The following is a 20,778-nucleotide window of genomic DNA, read 5'->3' on the forward strand; positions in this document are numbered from 1 at the left end:
TGAAGTTCAGTTTGACTTCCATCACAGCAAAGTGTGAGTCACACAGAGGCCACAACAACTATTAAAGAGGCCCTGTTATGCTTTATGGGGTGTCTCTTCCCTGTAGTGTCTTGTATAGGTTTTTCTGCATGTACGTAAATGGTCTGCAGAGGCTACAATCCCTGTGTTCCCTCCAGAGGGAGTTTCTCTCCCACACTCATCCACTGTCTGAAACGCCTCCATTGGACTCCTTTGTTTACCTCAATAACATTATGACATCACTATGTAACGCTAGGCTTCTATTGACTAGCGCTCCAACACATTGTACTTGATAGGCTAATGGGCGGGACATCTCTAAGCGGTTGACCAATCACAACAGAGCCGGCCAGCTAGCCAATCAGAGCAGACTGGTTTCAGACAGAGGGTGAAAAGAGGTGCTGCAGCACAGGCAGTATGAGAAGGAGAAAGAGCTTTTTGAACATTAAAGCATGGAGACATGTCACAGTAGAGACACTACATACTGATATGTACCTGAAAATGTGCAGAATATGTCCTCTTTAACAAAAATGCTAAAACAAATGGTTCGCCATATGGCTCAAACTGCAGACAGCCAACCAAAATATCCGACCAGCCAGAAATCCATCAGTCAGATTGTTAATTGTTCAGGAAACTAATCAGGCATCATGACCCACTAAATGTCCTGTGGCACTCAATCTGGGTTAACATCTAATCCATACTGTGTGTGTACTCTGTAGCTTCATTTTTTTAGACCAACTTAGTTAATTGAATTGTAATATTGTGTCCCTCGCTCCACGCTGATTATTGAACATGAATGCAACAGAGATATTTTTCCTGTTTAAGGTCTTTGTCAAGGACACATGTGCATGTAAAGAAATGATCAGACTCAATGATATGTTTATTTACTGTCAGTACAAGGCCAACAAATCGACAGTCAATGGGAACATTGTAGCATGGAACATTAGACTTCTCTAGTTTGTACTGCAATTACAGAAAAGCAGTTTCTTGTTTACATGTTTTTAATGAATACGATCACTGCAGAAAGCCAACTGGGGTACTTAATAATGAATACGAGGAGATTATCTATTTTAATTTCCTTTCTTTTAACTCTCCCTTTATCTTTGACATCATTCAGACAGATGGCAAAGGGAACTCCTCCCTCCATCACTCTCCATCTCATTCATTCCCTTCATTTTAACTTCACCCCTCTCTCATTATATTGATTTCATTCCAACATTCCCCTCTTTGAATCTCTTTTTCCTTCGTAACATTCATTCCACTGCAGAGGGAGTTTCCTATGGTGCAGTAATAACAGTCTGGAAAGGCCCGACGACCAAAGCAGACTTGACCACATCTGAGGTTCCTCTGGGGTCAATCCTGGGCCCTGTTTGTTTTGTCTTAAAGGCTCAATTCAAAGCTGGAAGCCATCAAGTCCTTTGTCGGCTGGAACAACAGGCTCTTGTTTCCACTCATAATACGACTGGTTTTAGTTCGATGAATCAGACTGGAACTACTTGTTCTAGAAGCAGAGGACTCATTGGGTGTTTATTTGTGGTTCTGTGCAGCTCAGTGTGTAGAGCAAAGTAATAACACTGTCATAGAGGGCCTGATCCCATCGAGCTGTCAGACACTCTTAATGTGATGCATAAACGTGACAGATTGCAGGCTAATTTCACACATTTCTTCTGTGTGGGAACATGATAACTACCCTACTGTGTGTGATCCAACCAAGGGGCCCCATCTGGAGTGAAAAGTCAAGTGCCTTTAAACTGCATTCTCTTTAATAGCAAGCAGGGGGCGCCTTCACTGCACACACTCTTCCCACTCTCTGGTCCAAAAACCATCACTTCTGGCTCCAAAAAAGCCAAGATGGCAAACATCCAAAAGCCAAAATGCCAAACAAGGATGTTAGCATGATAAGCTAATTAGCAGTAAACCCAAATCACAGTTGAGGAATAGAAACGTTGACGTGATGATTGTCCTGGATTTAACAATTCAGAGAATCAACAAAGCCACTGCAATTCACCCTGTTGGGGACATGTGTGTGTGTAATGTATTCAATTTTACCGCAATCCATCCAATAGTTGTTGAGATATTTCCCTCTGAATCACATTTCTGGACAGACCAACACTGACATTCCTAGAACAGCTAGCATAGCTAGAAATAAGCAAGAGGCTGTACAGGAACATCGCTAACCACATACTGTATACAGTGTGAACTGGCATAATGCTTTCAAAATTAACAATTAAATGTGCCCTAACCAGCAGACTGTTCACACTGAAGTAAACACGACCAACACGTCTTCTCGCATATCTATCCCAATGCTAGCAATCTTAGCTACCATTGAATGAGAATTGTTTATCACAAATGTAAATCAATAATTCCTTTTGAACTCAATGCAATATGTTTCAGTATTATTTTAGGCAAATTCAATGTATTAAATATTGAAGTGTTCAATAGGTTTTCCACAGAACATTATGTGAGCTCCCGTGCTTTTCCTCTTATCTGCACCTTAACATCACTGGCTGTCTTCTGTTGAAACTATCAGTCAGCCACTGGACAGCCTGCGATGTACTTTGGGCTGGTTCATGATGTCCGTTTAACTAGAAATTCATGCTCATCTAGTTTACTGTACGTTGGGACATTTCTCACATGTCACAGTCTGAATTCACATACTATGTATTGGAACCGATACTTACATACATCAGCAGTATGTATAGTCTTTGATTACGAACACAGACTGAGGTTTTCAGTGTTTTCCTGTATTATCTCATTGCAGTCACATTTGTATTGATGTTATAGAAGCATTGTTTCTAAATGACCTGAAAAACCTCTTAAGCATTTCTGTATGACATTCCTCGTTACTTATTGTCCAACATGTATAAAATAATACCATTATATCTGTGACAAAGATATTAATAACCAGGCTGTATCATGCTTTAATATTCCATATTGTTGTATAGTTTGTGAGTTACCCAGCTGTGTTTTGTTGTGGTGGGATTGTGCCACAATATATCATGTTTTACAAAACGAGCTGGGGAAATCCTTCTCTTTGAGCCTCAAGCTCTTTGTTGTGTTCAGACTTCGGTTATGTGAGTCACACAAACATCTAAACAACGTGGGAACATTTTTCAGCCGACCAAAGCAGGCTGGATAGGATGATGGTTTGTTAGATGTTATCAGAAAGTCACTTTCCGTCTTGTATTCACCATGATAATACATTCAATATCTGCTTACCTCCACCGGCCACATTTAAGCCAAAACCATCATAGTTTTATACTAGTGCTATATTAAAACCAAACTAGACTGAAAGCTCAGGGGATTTTTAAAAAGGACAAATACAAGAAGATACCATTATTAACACTGAACAGCTGAGTATTTCCAAATAAAATCTGTAATGAAGGGTCATAGGTCACAGGGTCTTGACAAGAGACAATATTGTACCTGTGTCTTTACAATAATCATGCATAAAAGTAAAAAGCAAGGGAGTAGAAAAGCAGCTTACCAAATACATCAGCTGGACGGAGCAGTGCATGATGGGACACCACAGGAAGGGAAGGAGGCACATTGTTGGAACAGGAAAAAAATCATTAACTTTAAAATTATCACATATCTAGAGTCGGAAGAAGTACTAGATTGTATCTCTTTACTTAAATAAAAGTACTCATACAACAGTGTAAATGTACTCTTTTCCACCTAACTTATTAGGTATTTAAATGAAAGTACTTATGTGTCAGAATCTAAATATGCTTTAAAGGTCACCTAACATGCTATTTTTAGGCAATAGCATAGCTCTCAGATATATAAAAAGATATAAAAAAACATGTCTATGAAGTGTTTTGGTCAAAATACCAAACAGATCACCCATTCTAGCCATGCTTCATATCCCTCAATTTCACTTCCTGTTACAAAAGTGCTGATTCTGGGTATAAAGCTTCTTTTTTTTTTACTGAAAAAGATAAAAATAAGAGGGGGCGGAGCTTATGCCGGCTCATGCGGGACCTGGCAGATACTGTCTAAAATACTGCGGTGATGAAACGCAAGGATTATTAGATCAAGGATTATCTCTGAAACAGTATGGAGCTCAAAGGCTTTCTCTCTTGCCGGTTATACCACAAGGTGAGTTCCTTTTTATATCCTGCTTCTTCACACACATGCTCTCTCCAGTACAGCTTAGTTCTGAGTGTTAGCGATGCTGGCTAATGTAAACAAAGACTATTACGTCCAAAACAATTCAGGAATTGTTTCTGATACAGCGACGTTTCTGATGGCATATCGGATGGCAAATCTGGATCAGCTCCGTTGTACCCCCGTTTTTAGAGATTTGCGCACGGAGGAAAAGAGAGAGGGTTTTATTTTCTGACACTTTTGGCGCGTTTCCACTACAGCGCGGAGCACGGTTTAAGAGGGCTGTGACGTCAGCGGCCCGTCTTTGGTTGCGTTTCCACTTGGCCTAGTACCGGCCGGCGGGTCCTAATTCACAGTTTTTCTGGCCTCATAAAATCGTGGGTCCAGGGCCAGAGACAACGAGGCTGAGTCGGGCTGAGTATGCTAAACTAGAGAGAGCATCGCTGGCAAGGGGGCTACAACTACAACAAGATGGACATATTTGACCGTGATTTAATTGTAATACACGTTTCAAAATGATGCCGAAGTAACAACATACTGATACCGGTTAGTAAAAACCATGAATTAATGCTTTGTCAAGTCTGCAGACAGACGGCAGGCGAAAAACCTTTTAAAATGCGTGTTTTCTAAATGGAGATTGGCTAAGCTAACGCAGTATATGCTCCGACCGTCCACACTCACAACAACGGCCTATACAGACATAAATAAAGCAGCGACTGTATTCACCATGACACAGGCAGTCTGTGGTTTGTACTTGTTTAACTTTTGTCTAGTTTCTGAACAGATATGAGGAGCTGTGAGCTCTGAGTGCTAACAGCTAACGGCTGTGTTGTTTTTCTGGGGTCCTCTGAAGATCACGTCACGGCTCCGCCTACACTGCGTTACTATAGATACTACCCCAGTTCCTAAACTGTAATGGAAATGCGCTATAAAGTGAGCCAGTCCTAACGAGGCCTAGCCATACCGAGCGAGGCCGTGCGAGGCCGTGTAGCGGAAATGCGCCATTTGTGAGTTCCCTGACACACTGGGGACACGTATTTATGTATAAAAGACATCAAAAAGTGCATTTTGCATGATAGGTCCCCTTTAAATACTAAATGTTACAGATGTACTATGCACAATTGCCTGATTTAGAATCTTATTTATTTTAACGCAACTTTCTTTAAGAATCAATTCTGATTGGTCAATTATGACATTCTTCGGTCTATTTATATTAGCATCAAGTAAAGTAACCTCAAAATTATACTTAATTACATTTCAACACTGCTTCTCTTCATAACAATTTCAATACCACAAATGATTAAATTATTCCACTGTAATACTTCCACATGAATTCCACTAATAATGTAACTATGACACACTCATAAAATCATTCCAATCCTTCCAACTCTTTCAAAAGAGTGTTATTACGAATTGAAATATGTTTTTAGGCCAAATGACACTTGATATATAATGATAATAATTGCTCATAAGTGACCACACACTAAAGGGATTGCAAACCTTTCTTAGCTTTCTTCTGCAGCTTCAGAGTGTCAGATGATCTCTTCTTGATCTCCTGACGGGCCTTCTTGTACTCTGTGGAGAAACACACAAATAACAAAAGATATGTCTCAGATATTCACATAAATAGTGAGATTCAGAAACAACACCCAGACGTTTGACACACATAACAAGGTGCATGTCTGTGTTTTTCTACCTTTGGCGTGGTCTTTGTCCAGAGTGTTGGAAACTCTCTTCCACTCCTCCATCTGCTCCTGTAGAGGGTTGATCAGACAGTCCAGAAACACCCTGCGGACACACACACACACATTTTATGTCATAAAAACTGATTTGTTGGTCATTATGAATGTGCATCGCTGCTGAACACTCAAACTGGAGAAACATATTCTCATGTATCTTGATTTCAGCGCATTGTAGCATGTGGAATTATATGTTTGACCAATGTAATCCTTTTCATCCAACTGATGTCATTAAAAACAGAGATATGCACTTGCCAATGGTATATGTTAGTGATGGAAAAGGCTAGCCATATCATTTAGGGTTTAACTTTCAATGATATACGATACTTAGAAGACGCCAAGAGTAAACTAATTGGATAAGTCAGAATAGCACAGTGCCCTTTTTTAGTAAATATGAAACTACGACTTCATCAGAAAGTATCAAGTATTTATTAAAGGAATTTGAAAAGGATTTAAGTAAGGTCAGAGGAAATAGCAGCAATTAATTCACCAAAAAAACTAAACAGTTCCACTTCTGAATACAAACCTACGCCCTTGTATCCTAAGAAGGCTTAGCTCTAGAATAATTCATGAACCAAGTCTCACTACAAAAAGATGATGATACTTTAAAACTAGGATCAGACAAAACATGCCATATGTATGATGAAACTTTGCTATTAAATAATGCAGCAACTAAAGATTCTTTTAATATTTATTATTGATGAATGTGCCGAAAATGCCAATCAAAGTTTCAGGAGGCAGCTAACAGGGCCAAAGTGTAAAGAGAAGGGTAAAGGGGCGCTAAGTAATTCTGAGCTAACTCCTATCTTTTAGTAAATACATATGTCGATATATTCACACACTAGGCTTGTGTAGTTATTGAAATGTCCTTTTTAATGGCAGGAATCATTGAAGTAGGTTTTAGGCTACTAAAATACGAACAGTTTTGTCAATCCTAATCTTTAGTGGACACCTTTGTTTTTGGAGACTAGACATGAATACTTGTATTTGTTGCATTGTCCATGTTCTGCTTTTATTTGCCAAGCCTTTCAATAAACCTACAGTGTTGTTAGACATCAGTTCCAGATTACAGCAGCCTTTTTGAGTTTTCCTGTATTTTTGAGGCAAAATAATGTAATTCTTCAAATAATTGAGGCAACCAATTAAATACATAATATTGCAATAGATCAGAATACTACATTTTAACTATAATGATGAGGTAAGATAGATTTAGAAATTGCACAGGAAGAGAGTGTGATGGTGAATGGAAAGCTAGAGCAGGAGGAAGAGGAGGAGCAGGTTGCCATGGAGAGGGGGGAGGAGATGCTACACCTGTTCACCACACTCACATTTCTCTGCCAGCATGTCAGCCCTCAGGACTCAAGTGTTAATTATGCAAATGTCTTAAATAGAAAGTGTTTCTATTTTTGTATCTCTTTTATTTTAAAGCAGTGTCTCCGTATCACAGCATGATAACAGTACCCAGCCCTCAGATGAACTCACATGGAGAACTGGCGCAGTTTGGTCTCGATGCTGCGGTGCCTCATGCACATCCTGGTGAGGGCGGAGCCAATGTCCCGGGTTCCCCCTGGAAACAAGAGGGAGACAATCTGTCAGACAAATGTGTCAAACTGTGCCTGCTGCCTTCTGGAAGCTCTTTTTTAATGGGTTAAAACGCTTAAAAATGAAACTGAGATTGATAAAATTGCACAATTAAAAACATATCTTTGCTTATATTCTGAAGTCTGAAATCCATGAAACAAGTTCACTCATTGAGATGAACACGGATAAAGAAGTCATACGGGAAACAGCAAGAACAAGTACATATGTAGCCTCGATATGAGTTTTGACTACACCAATTCAATCACAACTGAAAGCCTCTCTTAGACATGCACATGACTGTACTCACAATTTTACATTTTCATTTTGTAAAAAAGCAAAAAAGGTTAACTTTTCCCTTGAAGTCACAACTCAATCAGAACACTTGCACCAGAATCACATTAACGTAAAGGCTACAGCAATAAAAGGTAAAAGTTGCCTCCCTAAGAAGTTGTAATAAATGTTTCAGCTAATTACGCCTTAAAATGATCTGTGAATCTGTTGGACAATACACAAAGTACGGTAAAATGTGTTTTAATGTTCCTAAAGAGGCCCTATTATGCTTTTATTGTGTCCCCTTCCCTGTAGTGTGTTATATAGGTTTCTGGGCATGTAAATGGTCTGCAAAGTCTAAAATCCCTGTGTTCCCTCCAGAGGAAGTTTCTCTCACACACTCCCCCCCCCCCCCCCCCCCCCCCCCCCCCCCCCCTGCCTGAAACACCTCCATTGGACTCCTTTGTTTACTCCTGTAACATAGTGACATCACTATGTAACACTCCATCTCCTATTGGCTAGTGCTCCAACACATTGTACTTCTTAGGCTAAGGTTCGGGACATTTCTAGGCGGTTAACCAATCCCAATAGAGCTGGCCAGCTAACCAATCAGAGCAGACTGGGCTCTGGTTTCAGACAGAGGGTGAAAAGAGGTGCTGCAGCACAGGCAGTATGAGAAAAAATAAAGAGCTTTCTGAACATTAAAGCATGGAGACATGTCACAGTAGAGACACTACATACTGATATGAACCTGAGCATGAGCAGAATAGGGCCCCTTTAAATATTACTCCCTCTAAAATGCTATAACAGAGTGGAGAGAGACTTGTACACAAACTTGATAAACATTATAGTCATTAGTTACAGGAGGAAAGAGGGACAACAAATAAGAGGTTTGATAACTTTAAGTAGAGGTTACAAATTAGGAGGTTAGATTTAGTTTCCAGAACAGCAGCCCTGAAGCTGACAGGGACTTCTAAATGTGTCCCTTGCTAAAGGACACTCCAGCAGGGTGGAGGCAGTTTGAGAGCTCCCGGAGGGGCCAGATGGTCGTCCTCTCTCTCCCCCAGACAGAGCACTCCCTCCTGGGGGAAAGTTCACCGGACCTCAGCCTGTCATCCTGGAGGATTAACAACACCTCCAACACACTCCACTCCAACACACGCTAATGTTTGTGTTAGCATACTTCTGAAGACCTTCTTAACTGCATGCAAGGTTCATACAATCCAACCTCTATACATCCTTATATTGTATATATTTTGGATTTTGTACCTTTCTTTAACAGTATTTGACGATAAGACTTTTGGATAAAAGTAGATTTTTTTGTTTCCGTTTTTCCATGCAAAATTGTCAGAGAATGCTATTTTCAATCACTCAAATATTATATTGTCCTGCTATTCCCTATTTTATATGATATTCAAGTAAATATCTTTGGATTTTGGACTGACACAAAAAGACATCTATAGATTTATCCTTGGACTTTGAGAAACTTGAATTGACATTTTTCACTAATGTGAATAATCTGCAGATTAATAGATTAGGGGAATAATCTTTAGTTACAACCCTATCGGATAGTATTTGTATTTGTATATCAGTGTTTCATATGAATAAATGTATACTGAATTACTCTTTAGGGTGTTTTTTGACCTAAGGCATGTATGAAGTGTCCCCATAAGTATAGTATACATGTGAGTATGTGTCTGGGTGGGGTGGTGAGCACTGCATTGCACCACTGACACCTCTTCCTCTCCTCTGCTCTTCCCTCTCTCCACATGTCCTCTCTCTCTCCTGCAAATCCTCTTCTCACACTTTCCCCATTTTCTCTCCTCTCTCTTCAGCCTCCCAATAACCTCAAACATGTGCAGCAACTAAGAGCAACCCTTCCTCAGCACAAGAAGACCATCAGTAAAGGGAGATACAATAACACTGTGAATGTGGCCAGGATGGTTTGTTTATTGTTGATGAAGATAGACAAGCTGCTGAGAATGTTTAAATCTTAATCTGACGGACACTGAAGAGTAAAGACGTACAGAAAGTCTCTTGAACACTGTCTGGAAACATTTCAGGCATAAATGCTCAAGTCAGACATCAAAATCTGTTTGATTACTGTCTCCAAGGAGATTATGGTTTCTTTTCGGTTTGTTTATCTCTTTACATCTTGATTACGGAAAACTAGTAATGTGATTTCCATTGGTGGAAGGGTGTAGCATGGGCCAAGTAAGAAGCCATCGTGGGCCGGATCCAAAAATATGTTTTCACTCTCTTTAGCTTAGCAGAAAAGGTCTTTTGGTAGATCTGTGCTGTGCTATTGCCCTTGTAGTTTTTCTAGGCATCAATGTAGCAATATATTATGTCCTTGTTAGACGTAATATATATATGGGTTATTGATGGGTGGACCTGGTTTACCCATTTGCTTGTGTTCACCATCAATTTAGGTAATTATCGATGGGGGACACATAAAAAAAGTTTTGGACAGTTTTTGTTATTGTTCTAGTAAAGTTGTAGACCTGCAGATTTAGACTCCGTTTACACGGAAACTAAACGGAGAACGAACCGAATTCAATATCAAAAAAGTCTTCCGTTCACATGGTATCGGCTCAAGAAACTTGTCCGTTCACACGAGACCGCTCGACCTGCTGGAGACGCTGTAGTACATATGCCGGTAAGTGGCACAAAAAGCAGCGAAGAAGACCCCCCGAACATGGTTGCCATGGATGCCCATCTGTTTATGCTCCGCGGTGGATTTAGCAACATGTAGTTCATGTAGTTCTCCATGTCCACTTGTTGCTGATGGTTGTGGTAGAGGAGCTGTAGATTTTGCACTAACATCTGTAGCATGGTCAGTAGCAGTAGCAGTAGCTACTGAAAGTAGCTACTGACCATGCTACAGCAGTGAGCAGCAGAGGTGGGGAGAGGTTGGGCTATGGCTTCATCGTTATCAGGAAATTATCGTATAGGGCGTACACACGGAGCCATTTGGCCCCCCAGAGCGTTCCGTCCGCAGATCTACCCACCTTGGGACCCGTTATCGTTTGAGGGGTCCGTTTCCGCGGTTCCGTTACAGCCTGGTGTGAACGAACGGGCTATACGAAAGAGAAAAGTAGCAGATACAACACGAACCGTCTCCATGTAAACAGGGTCTTAAAGGTCAGTGGTATCAATCCAAGCAGAAACAGCATGTCCTCTTATACTGAAATCAGTTCTGTTATAGGTCCCTATTGTTGTTATTGGTTCTCAGTTAGTTCAATTTGTGCTGCAGTACACGAAACACGAAAAGCTGGTTCGCAATCGGCCAATGGCTCCGAACCTGCCCTGCAAACACTTCAGTGGAAGGGGGGTAAAAGAAAAGCCAATGCAGGAGTGCCTTAAACCTGCATTCATTTGAATGGCCAGTAGAGGGTGATCCAATGGTTGCAGAAAGAAGTCTGTATAGATCTATGAGAAAATGATTGTACTTTTCATCCTATTTATCACCTCAGTGAGTTTTGGGTCTTGCTTGTTTATGGTCTTCTTCAATACAGCATGATGTTCGTTACGTAAGTTATGATCCCATTTAGATGATAAAGCAGGGTATTCTTTAGGGAAAGGCTGTGATTGACATGTCACTAACAGGATGATATATGGTGTGGGTGTTATCTGCGTTGTCATATTAGAACTATTACCTTTTGAAGTGCAATTTCTGTTCATGAAAGAAAACTGCAACATTTTAGTCTCTTAAAAAAGTGTTGTTCAGCATTCCATTGTTCTTAGCTCCACCCTCTTGTGTCACTTCCGTTTCCAAAAACACAAGATGGTGGCGGAAACCGCAAAGCTTCTGGCTTCAGAACCGTAGTCCACAAACCAATGGTGACATCACTGTGACTACGTCATCTTCCAATATAAAGTCTATGCTCCACGTCCTCTGCATCATGGTGGCTTCATCGTTTGTAGAATCCACAAGACATGTTAAAGTGTTCCTTTAGGGTTTCACAAGAACATTTGGGGGCTGATATACTGACTTTTCTCACCACTGATGTCTCTTGCTCCAAACACACTCTCCTTTCCTCTACTCCTCCTTCACGCCATCTATCTCCACCATCCTCACTTCACTCTTTTCACACATCATCCTCCTCTTCTCTCTTCTCCTTCCCTTACACTGCTGACCCTTCTCTCTCAGTTCCTCATCTTTTCCCTCCATCTTCCTCCTCTCTTCTCACTTTAGGAGGTGTTACATCCCATCTTCTCCCTCCTCCTCTCTGCTGTGCTCCTTTGAGAAATAAGATGTTGTTCTTCTGCATCAGTCCAGGCTGATTTCACAAACGGCAGACGATCACCCGCAGAGCTCCATTGCGCTTTTAAAGGCTAATATTATTCAGAATTGCTATGTTTTTGTTGCTAGTGCCAAGAAACGCTATCTGGAGAACATGTTTCAACAAAAATACATCACATGGTTTCTTACCTTTGTATCAGTACAACATTTGTCCAACAAAGCCTACCGTGACATCATTTGTACATCATCAATGCAGAACATCAACAAAAGACTAAAGACTGACACATTGTTGAACAAATTAGCACATTTCGCCCTGGTGCTGCATGGGCAGCTGGAAGCCCGGTTTCTCGACTTTACATGACCCTTTGTGACTGACATTTGTTTTCCTCCAGGAAGTATAAACACATGGTTAACAATGTGAGATGAAGCAGACAAATTGACTTTGTTAGGTTTAGTAAAACATCATGGTTTGGCTAAAATAAGGATGTTTATTCCGTTTTATTCTGCCTTTTGGTTTCACACCAACCAACAGCAGTCTCCCAGGTCACTGTGTGCTCAGACTGTATTCAGTTCCTTCCTATATTAACATATAGCTGTACTGCAGTGGCCTCATAGGCCACACATTAGCCATTATTACAGTATTGGCCATTCCCAGTTTCAAAGGTGCAGTCCTGCCTGCAGCAACATCACGGCAAAAGTAGGTGTGGTCAGTAGCAAGATGCATGGAAAGCTAAAATGAACACTAGATATATGTGCAATGGTGTATTTCTGCAACTTAAACATAGGCAGTAGGCAGAATATGAAAAGCAATTTGAGACAATATTTGTGTTAACCAACATTGTTTGGGTAGGATCCAAAAGGATTTGAGATGTTTTTCAGATATGGATATCTAGACAATTGAAACAATTAAAATGACTTTATTGTAATAGCATTGTTAGGTTAGACTTGGATAAACAGACTGTGATGTGTTTTGGCATCAAGACTTCTTCAGGCAATCAAATCTTATTTTGTATCATTATATGTATCATGTACTATTATTATGTATTGTGTTTAGATTCTAAAGAGCCTGGATTTTCAAATGAGTTCAACAGAAATGATATTTAAAGATGGTAGTAACCTAACAATGGTCCTTTCTGTCTGTGGTGACTTCGTGTCGGGACCCAGCCTCAGGCTTAGAAACCAGAGCTTTAAAATGAGGCGAGATGCAGCGGGGAACAAAGGGAAGATGATCATTTCAACCAAAAGTGCTGAGTAATGGGATCTGATTTAACATGATGGTATTCCTCCCTGTGCCAACACGCTGCCTGGACAAGTCTTCACTGACACATGAAGCTGGAGTTTCCAGTCGGAATCACAAAATAGGGCCCAATCAGATAAGAGTGTCCTTAACTGCAGCATATTAAAGCCATGATTGATTTAAATCATGTTTATTTTAGTGAAAAGAGCAAATGCAAAAGACAAAAACAGTTAATCATTTTTTATGAGATTACATGTATATGCAGGTATTTAATTATGAAGTGCGGATGCCTTGCCTTGGTTCGTATGGACGTTTTAAATCAACATTATCTTCAATCTCCATCCAACAGGAACGGAACATTAAACAAAACATTTGATCACAAAAAAATGTAAAAGCTGAACTCAACACTTCTCTGGCTGCATTTCCTCCTCACATCTGTGTGGATTAGGTGAAGCTGGTCTGGTTACCAAACTAAAGTAACAAACAAGCTAACTGCCATGCCGCGGAACACGTCAGGGCTAGTTCTCTCGGCAAGCTAGCATGTTCAATTAAAAGTACAAGTTCATACAATTTAATCAATTAAATTCCTGTCCAATCAAGTAGCTTCCAAATGAATGAATGAATAAATGCTAATGTTTCTGGGCCATTACTTTTACCTGCACAGGCAAATAACACATTTTATTTAAATCACCCTATTTAATAACCTTTTGCATCGCTTTTTAATAAAGCAGCTTCAATGTGTTTTAAAGAAATCAACCAAAGGAAAACTATGTGGGAAACAAAGAATGACTATAAAGTAAAACAATCAAAACATGAAGATGGACCAAATTAATGAAATATGATATTGATCAAAATGCTGAAATAGAGAGATAACACTTTTTGTTTAAAGAAAACTGACTAGCTGTGTATTAATAAACACTAAATATTGTGATAAGTTTCCAACAGACAGCATAGTTATTGTTCAAGCTAATAAATCAGTCCAGAAAGTTAAAAAGTGTTGTACAATTACTCCCCATCCTGGTGTCAGCAGAGTTCTGTTCCTGCAGGGTCAGTCGGTCAATTATATCCTGCTCAATTCAGCTGATTGACTGAGTGTGCGTGTGCGTGTGTGTGTGTGTGTGTGTGTGTGTGTGTGTGTGTGTGTGTGTGTGTGTGTGTGTGTATATATATATATATTTGTGTGTGTGTGCGTGTGACCCACTTCAGGGGACAGAGCAGCGTCTCCGTCCCCTGCAGCTGCAGACTGAAGGCCTGAGGCTCCACAGCAGCTCATCTGCATGCAGCACTGACCTGTTCAAACCCTGACAGGAAGTCCGGATCAGCACCATGCAGAACGGTGTTTGAATGCATTCGTGATTTGTATATCTCTGCGTAAAAACTTTTAGTGATGGCTGTTGTGTCTCTATGTTCATTTAACTTTTGGTAACACATACATTTTCCCTTAAAGTGGACCTATCATGCTATATTTGAAAAATATATTGTCGGGCCATACCTATCCAAAACATGTCTGTGAAGTTTTTTTTTCAAAATACCAAACAGATCACCCATTGTAGCCATGCCTCATACTGCTCAAACCCCTCTTTTGAAGCCCTGTTAGAGAAACGCGGATCTTGGGTCCTTAGCTTGAAAAAAAGAAAAGAAAAGAGGAGGCGGAGCTAATGCCTGATCAGAATTCTACCGGAGATAAAGTTAAATTCTGCTGTGATAAAACGCCATCCTGTTCTAAACCACGTCAAAGATTATTTCTGAAACAGTATGGAGCTCAAATGCTTTTTCTCTTGCAGGTTTATCACAAGGTGAGTTCTTTTTTTATTTCCTGCTTTTTAAACACATGTGCTCTCCAGTACAGGTTAGCTCTGAGTGTTAGCGAGGCTTGCTAATGTAAACAAAGACGAGATTACGTCAAAAACATGTCAGGCATTGTTTCTGATAGCAACATTCTGTGGGTCCGCTGCCGATTTGACGTCAGTTCGGATGAAATCTGTATCCGCTCGTTGTACCCGTTTTTAAAAGATTTGGGTACGGAGGAAAAGAGAGGGTTTTATTTTCTGACGCTGCGTGAGTTCCCCGACGCACCGGGGACACATATTTATGTATAAAAGACATCACAAAGTGCATTTTGCATTATAGGTCCCCTTTAAGCTAATTTGTTCTAAATCACATCAACAATTATTTGTCTAAAATGTGTGAGTGCTTATATGTTTGCATTGAGCTCAGTCTCAAAGGAGTAAGAATTATACAATATGCTATATAGCATTAGCAAGGACGTATTCATATAGACAGACTTTGAAGGTAGATTCTCAAAGGTGTCCCTTGATAAGGAATGGGAATTATTTAATTGGCTTTTGAAATATTGCAGAAAATAAGATCTTTATTGCAAACATATGATACTTACACCTTTTGTTCAGCAGAATAATCTCCACATATTAAAACCACTTTTAGTTGGGAGAAGAATGCAATCCCCAAAAGTAAAAATGTAACGTTAGGCTACACACAAACTATACCACCGCTAAGCTAAAGGTGGCTAATGTTGGGCGTGATTACTTTGTAGTCTGCTTTAGCAACATGTAGCACCCGCTGTTGTTATGACACATAGAAAGTTCAGGTATTCACCAGTTGGGTATTTACTGACATATTTATGTCATACAAATCGTAATCATCTCATGAGCTTGTGTTAACTGCTGACATTTCAGGCATCTATAGAGGTCTGGTAAAATGACTTCAGTCTCACTCCACTCCTTCAGATTTATTTTTACTTTTCAAACTTTGACATCCACTGTCCTTAAGGATAACATTTATCAGATTTATGTGAGAGTCTAAGTATTGAAGAATGTCTTTAATTCTCAGCATACTATTCTGCTGCTGCATTACTAGATTAAAGGTTGAACTACAGTTCAGAAAATTTGTAAAAGCTTTGAGCAGGACAGCAAATATGATCCAGACAGAGACTGAATGTAACCTTAATTTAAAGGCCGCGCAGTGTGTCCTGACCGATTTGTCTGAGACGATACACTCACTGTGGAGTGGATCTACAGATATCGACAGTGTAACCAGCGCAGGGTGTTGAACTTTACAGAGAACACTCGTGACCTGGAATCTAAAGCGTCACCCTCCATAGGACCCACCGAGACATGAACTCAGCCGTCACATCCCCACAGGAGCTGCTCCAATCAAACACCGCTGGAACTGGGCTGAGAAACCGGAGCAGCTGAAGACACACACTCACACACACACTGTGGCCCAGCAGGGCAGGCAGTGAATCACTGTCCTGTAGTATCAGACTAGATTTCTTGCCATGTTGCTGCAGGAATGTTACGACTGGAGAGCTATTTTTGAGAACTGGAGCATGAGGAAAGAGAGGAAGAAGCTGAAGGAGGAGCAGAGGACGGAGGAAGGGATGGAAACAGGCAGAAGAAGACAAGAGGCCAGACGATGAAGAAAACAGGGAAACATTAGTCAAAAACTTTATTTTGTCTACATTTTACATTACATGTTACTTGTTAGACACTTTTAGCCAAAGCGACTTACATACTCAATACTGTGGGCAATCCCCACAGGAGCAATTTGGGGTGAAGTGTCTCAGGGATACAACGACATGCTGACTGCAGTGGGGTTTGAACCTGTGCTCCCCTGATCCCAACACCAACGCACTAGTCCACTGCGCCACACGCCTCCTACATTCTTGCTTTTACAGAGGTTACTGCATGTACTGTCGCTCAAACAGTGATGGGGGGATTTGGTCCTGTCATGTGTAATATTGCGCAATTTAAGCCTTATTAAGTTTGTAGAAAAGTTATACAAATATTTTTATGCCATAAATTAGCAGACGTAGTCAGTTATGGCAGATACGGCTTTTAGAAAACACTTGATTTAGCATTTATCTTATTAATATTGAATAAGAAAACAGAAAAGTAGCTGCTGCCGTTACACCACAGAGGTTAGGAAAGAAAGATAGATGGATTTTGATTGGCTGTCGTTTATTTATTCCGTCTTTAATTTAGGTGACACTTATATCCAAAGTGACTTACAATAAATACAATCTCAGAACAACAAGGACAACGCAGATATATTTGCTTCAAACAAGCACAACCATTGTAAGAGCAAAAATTGATCCAACAACAACAATGGACTCTGCCTTCCACTTGATCGAAACAACTTTTAAACACATTTTTAGTTATCGAGTGTGGACGACTCATTATTATTATTATTATATTTCCCTTTCTGAGCTCTAATGTTGTGATTACTGTACATCTCACTGTGACACCTTCATCACTGTGACCTCATTGAAAATCAGTTCACAAAAACATGTTAAACTTCCACAAAAAGTAGAGTCATGATGTCACAGCTTGCCTGTAGTCTGATTGGCTGAACAGCCTTCACAGGTAACCAATCAGGTAACGGTCAAACAGCTGCATAGTGTTGCCTGGTGGTTGCATCAGCATCTCTCTTTCTCTCATGTAGCACAAGGTCACTTTACCACTTCAATACGTTTTGCATGTCAACAAGCAGAAGAAGTGTCGCTGCATCTCTTAATGCCGAGGCTCCAAATACCAAGTTACAGCTCATTAGCCACACGTCACAGAGGTCACATTGAGCTGCGCTGGAGAGACTGCACGCCAACTTCTCTTTCACATGAACTACTTCACACAGAAAGACTTTCTCAGGCATCTTTACCACCCTATATTCATCAGATTCAGTTTACAGCTTGTTTATGTACTAAAACCTGCAGGGGGAAAGTACCACTGCTAAACCAACCAACCAGATTTTTCAACAATTTTCGAATATTGCTGAAAATAGGATCTTTGGCAAACTCTAGTTATGATACTTGCACCATTTGTTTAGCAGGAGAGTCTCCACATATTAACACTTTGATTTGGTGGCCGGCAAACCTGTTACAACGGCCTAAAACATTTCCAAAGAAACGCCCTGCAGTTTAAAAAAATATGCAAATAAAAAAACACACATGTGCCAAAACACATGAAAATGAATAAACATATTAACCAACTTGACAACACGTGCACAGCCTTTAGAAAACATTCACCAACATGAGCAGCGCTTACTTGAAGCACTGCACAAACAAAAGGCTGCAAATACAAAACACACCTGTAGTCCACCGTATTATGCATTAAGTACAAATGTAACACTAGGCTAAAACCTATACACCACTGTTGCATGGCTGTGCTTCAACACCGCTAAGCTAAAGGCGGCTAATCTTCACCTAGCCGCCTTTAGTCACTGGTTAGTAACTGCTGTTTTTATGACATAGAAGCTTCAGCCATTCACGAGGGGGGTATTTACTGACGTATTTTATGTCGCAGAACAAAACATGAAAATCTTGTCCTCATTCAGCTAGCTAACCAAAATCACAATAAAAAATGTCTTTAAAACGAGTGAATCGCATGTAGTAAAATGCTATCTCATTTCCTGGTTTTAGGACTCATTCTCTTGACATCCTAATCCGCTTCTTGTGTTTTTTTTCTGATATCCCATCAGTTCACCCTTGAGAATGTCCCCTTACTATATTATGGCCCTCACTCACATGACGGCTAATATTTTTCATCATTTACAAAGCCCTTTGACACTGATAGGAGTCAGCTTCAGTTCATACTGTACACTCTCAGCAGTGAGATTTATGAGACGCAGCAGGAGGACCCTGTTTGCCCTGGGTTTCACCTCTCAGGCTACATAACCACTTTCAAAGATAGATTCAAAGATTTACAGTGTTTACAGGGCGTGGCATACTCCAGAATATGTGATAAAAGGGAAGTTTACTACAAAAATAATAAGAAAGGGTAAAAAACAATTAAGAAAAATATAATAACATATGGGTCAAAAAGTAAAAGCGCAACTTTAAAAATGTATCAAAGCAGACTATATCACAGAAAATGAACACAGACTTCCATTTCCTATTAATGATAGTTGTAGACGTCTGAAAAGCACAACTGAGGTGCAAAATACTATATTTATCATTACTAAGATTTGTGGGTATACTGGTTATTTCTGTAGAGGACGAGAACCAATTTGATCCTATATTTCACTAATATAATATAAATACAGGAAATAACATTCACTTTTTCCATGTTTGTTGGATATTAAAGGTCCAGCCTCTCTAAAAAAATTCAAAATCTTGTTGGCATTCTCCTTTATGTGGGTACGGTGTAAGGTGGGAGTTTTTAGCAAGGAGTAAACAGAATTCCTCACAGGTCCTCGGGGGGTGGCGGGGTCTTACGGTCCTGGAATACCACACACAGAACAGGGAGGGGGGGGGTGCAGTCCAGAGATGCCAGGCAGTGCAGCCTGCAGTCTTAGGATGCCTTCTGCACGGGTGTGTGTGTGTGTGTGTGGTGTGTGTGTGTGTGTGTGTGTGTGTGTGTGTGTGTGTGTGTGTGTGTGTGTGTGTGTGTGTGTGTGTGTTGTGTGTGTGAGGGGGGTGTTTACAGTACAGTCTTAGGATTCTTTTAAAAGGCATTCTGGGAATATCTCCCCTCTCTCATTACGTCCTGAAGTTAGACCCATGTATCAGTTTGCTGCTGCTTGGATTTTACTATCATGTATCAGATAGTCGCATCATTTATAATTTAGTGGAATGAACTTAAACAATTTAGGACACTGCAATGTGTGAATTAAAGTTTGAGTTCAGGGCCTATGCTTCTGTTTCACACTGTAGACACATGGTCTTTAACCAGTGTGGGTCCAGTGGTGGTTTGGTGCTTTTTGTTGACCTGTAACGGTTATAGCTGGTGTCCCGCTGGGAGTGTAGTCATGGACAGTGATAACTGTCAATCATCAGCAGGGAAACAGCTGCTCTGCTGTCAGCTGCTTTGACCTCCACTCAGTAAGCTGCTGCAGATTCAAACACAGTTGCAACTTGCAAGTATACATTATTTTTGGGAATATTACATATATTTTCACTGTGTAACCTTCAACAAGAGAAATTAAGAATGGCTGCTAAATGGTAAATTGACTGCATTTATATATCCCTGTATGTCTTTACAACTCCTATAGCGCTTAACATATACAAGTCATCATTCATCCATTAACTTCTACCATGAAGGGTGCCGCATGCTGAAAGAACCTCACATTCACACATCGTTAGCCATGCCATCAGGAGCAATTTGGGTTTACGATAGACATGTTGGCTGCAGTGCTGGTACAAAACCAAAAACTTTACGATTATTAGATACAGCCGCCTTTTAAAAAAATCATCCTGAACAGGTGGAGGTTACCTGAGGTTACATTTGCAATTCATTTTAATTGGTGTCCATACCTTTGTTACTACTCATCCCATTGTAAAAAGGATGAGTAGAAAAGGTTGACTGCAAACAACTATTATTTACCAACAACAAACTAAACTACAGTTTATTTTATAAATAGTCATTATTCAGCTGATTTAAACATTTAAAAAAATCAGATAAGATGATGACACATACACAAGGTAAGGTCTAAAATGTACTTATTTTGCAAGTGGGTCCCATAACATGCTTTTCTGGTTATTACCCGTCCCGTTGTGTGTTATGTAGCTTTTTTTGCATGTAAACGGTCTGCAGAGTAAAAAACCCTGTAGCGAGTAAAACTCTAAC

The 20,778-nt window shown here is 40.2% G+C and overlaps 1 protein-coding gene across 3 annotated transcripts in view; it reads right to left on the reverse strand.

Annotated features, from left to right (window-relative positions):
• Nucleotides 1–20,778, reverse strand: part of LOC117477939 (protein MTSS 1-like) — an 84,087-nt gene that overhangs the window by 13,314 nt on the left and 49,995 nt on the right. For all 3 annotated transcript variants that reach the window (XM_034124759.1, XM_034124758.1, XM_034124757.1), the window contains exons 4-7: nt 7,347–7,431; nt 5,822–5,913; nt 5,626–5,700; nt 3,503–3,514 (exon numbers count right to left, since the gene is read on the reverse strand). In XM_034124759.1, the coding sequence (XP_033980650.1) occupies nt 3,503–3,514; nt 5,626–5,700; nt 5,822–5,913; nt 7,347–7,431 (264 nt within the window). The remainder of the gene's footprint in view (nt 1–3,502; nt 3,515–5,625; nt 5,701–5,821; nt 5,914–7,346; nt 7,432–20,778) is intronic.

Source organism: Trematomus bernacchii, unplaced genomic scaffold (assembly GCF_902827165.1).
Source record: "Trematomus bernacchii unplaced genomic scaffold, fTreBer1.1, whole genome shotgun sequence".
NCBI classification, from domain to species: Eukaryota; Metazoa; Chordata; class Actinopteri; order Perciformes; family Nototheniidae; genus Trematomus; species Trematomus bernacchii.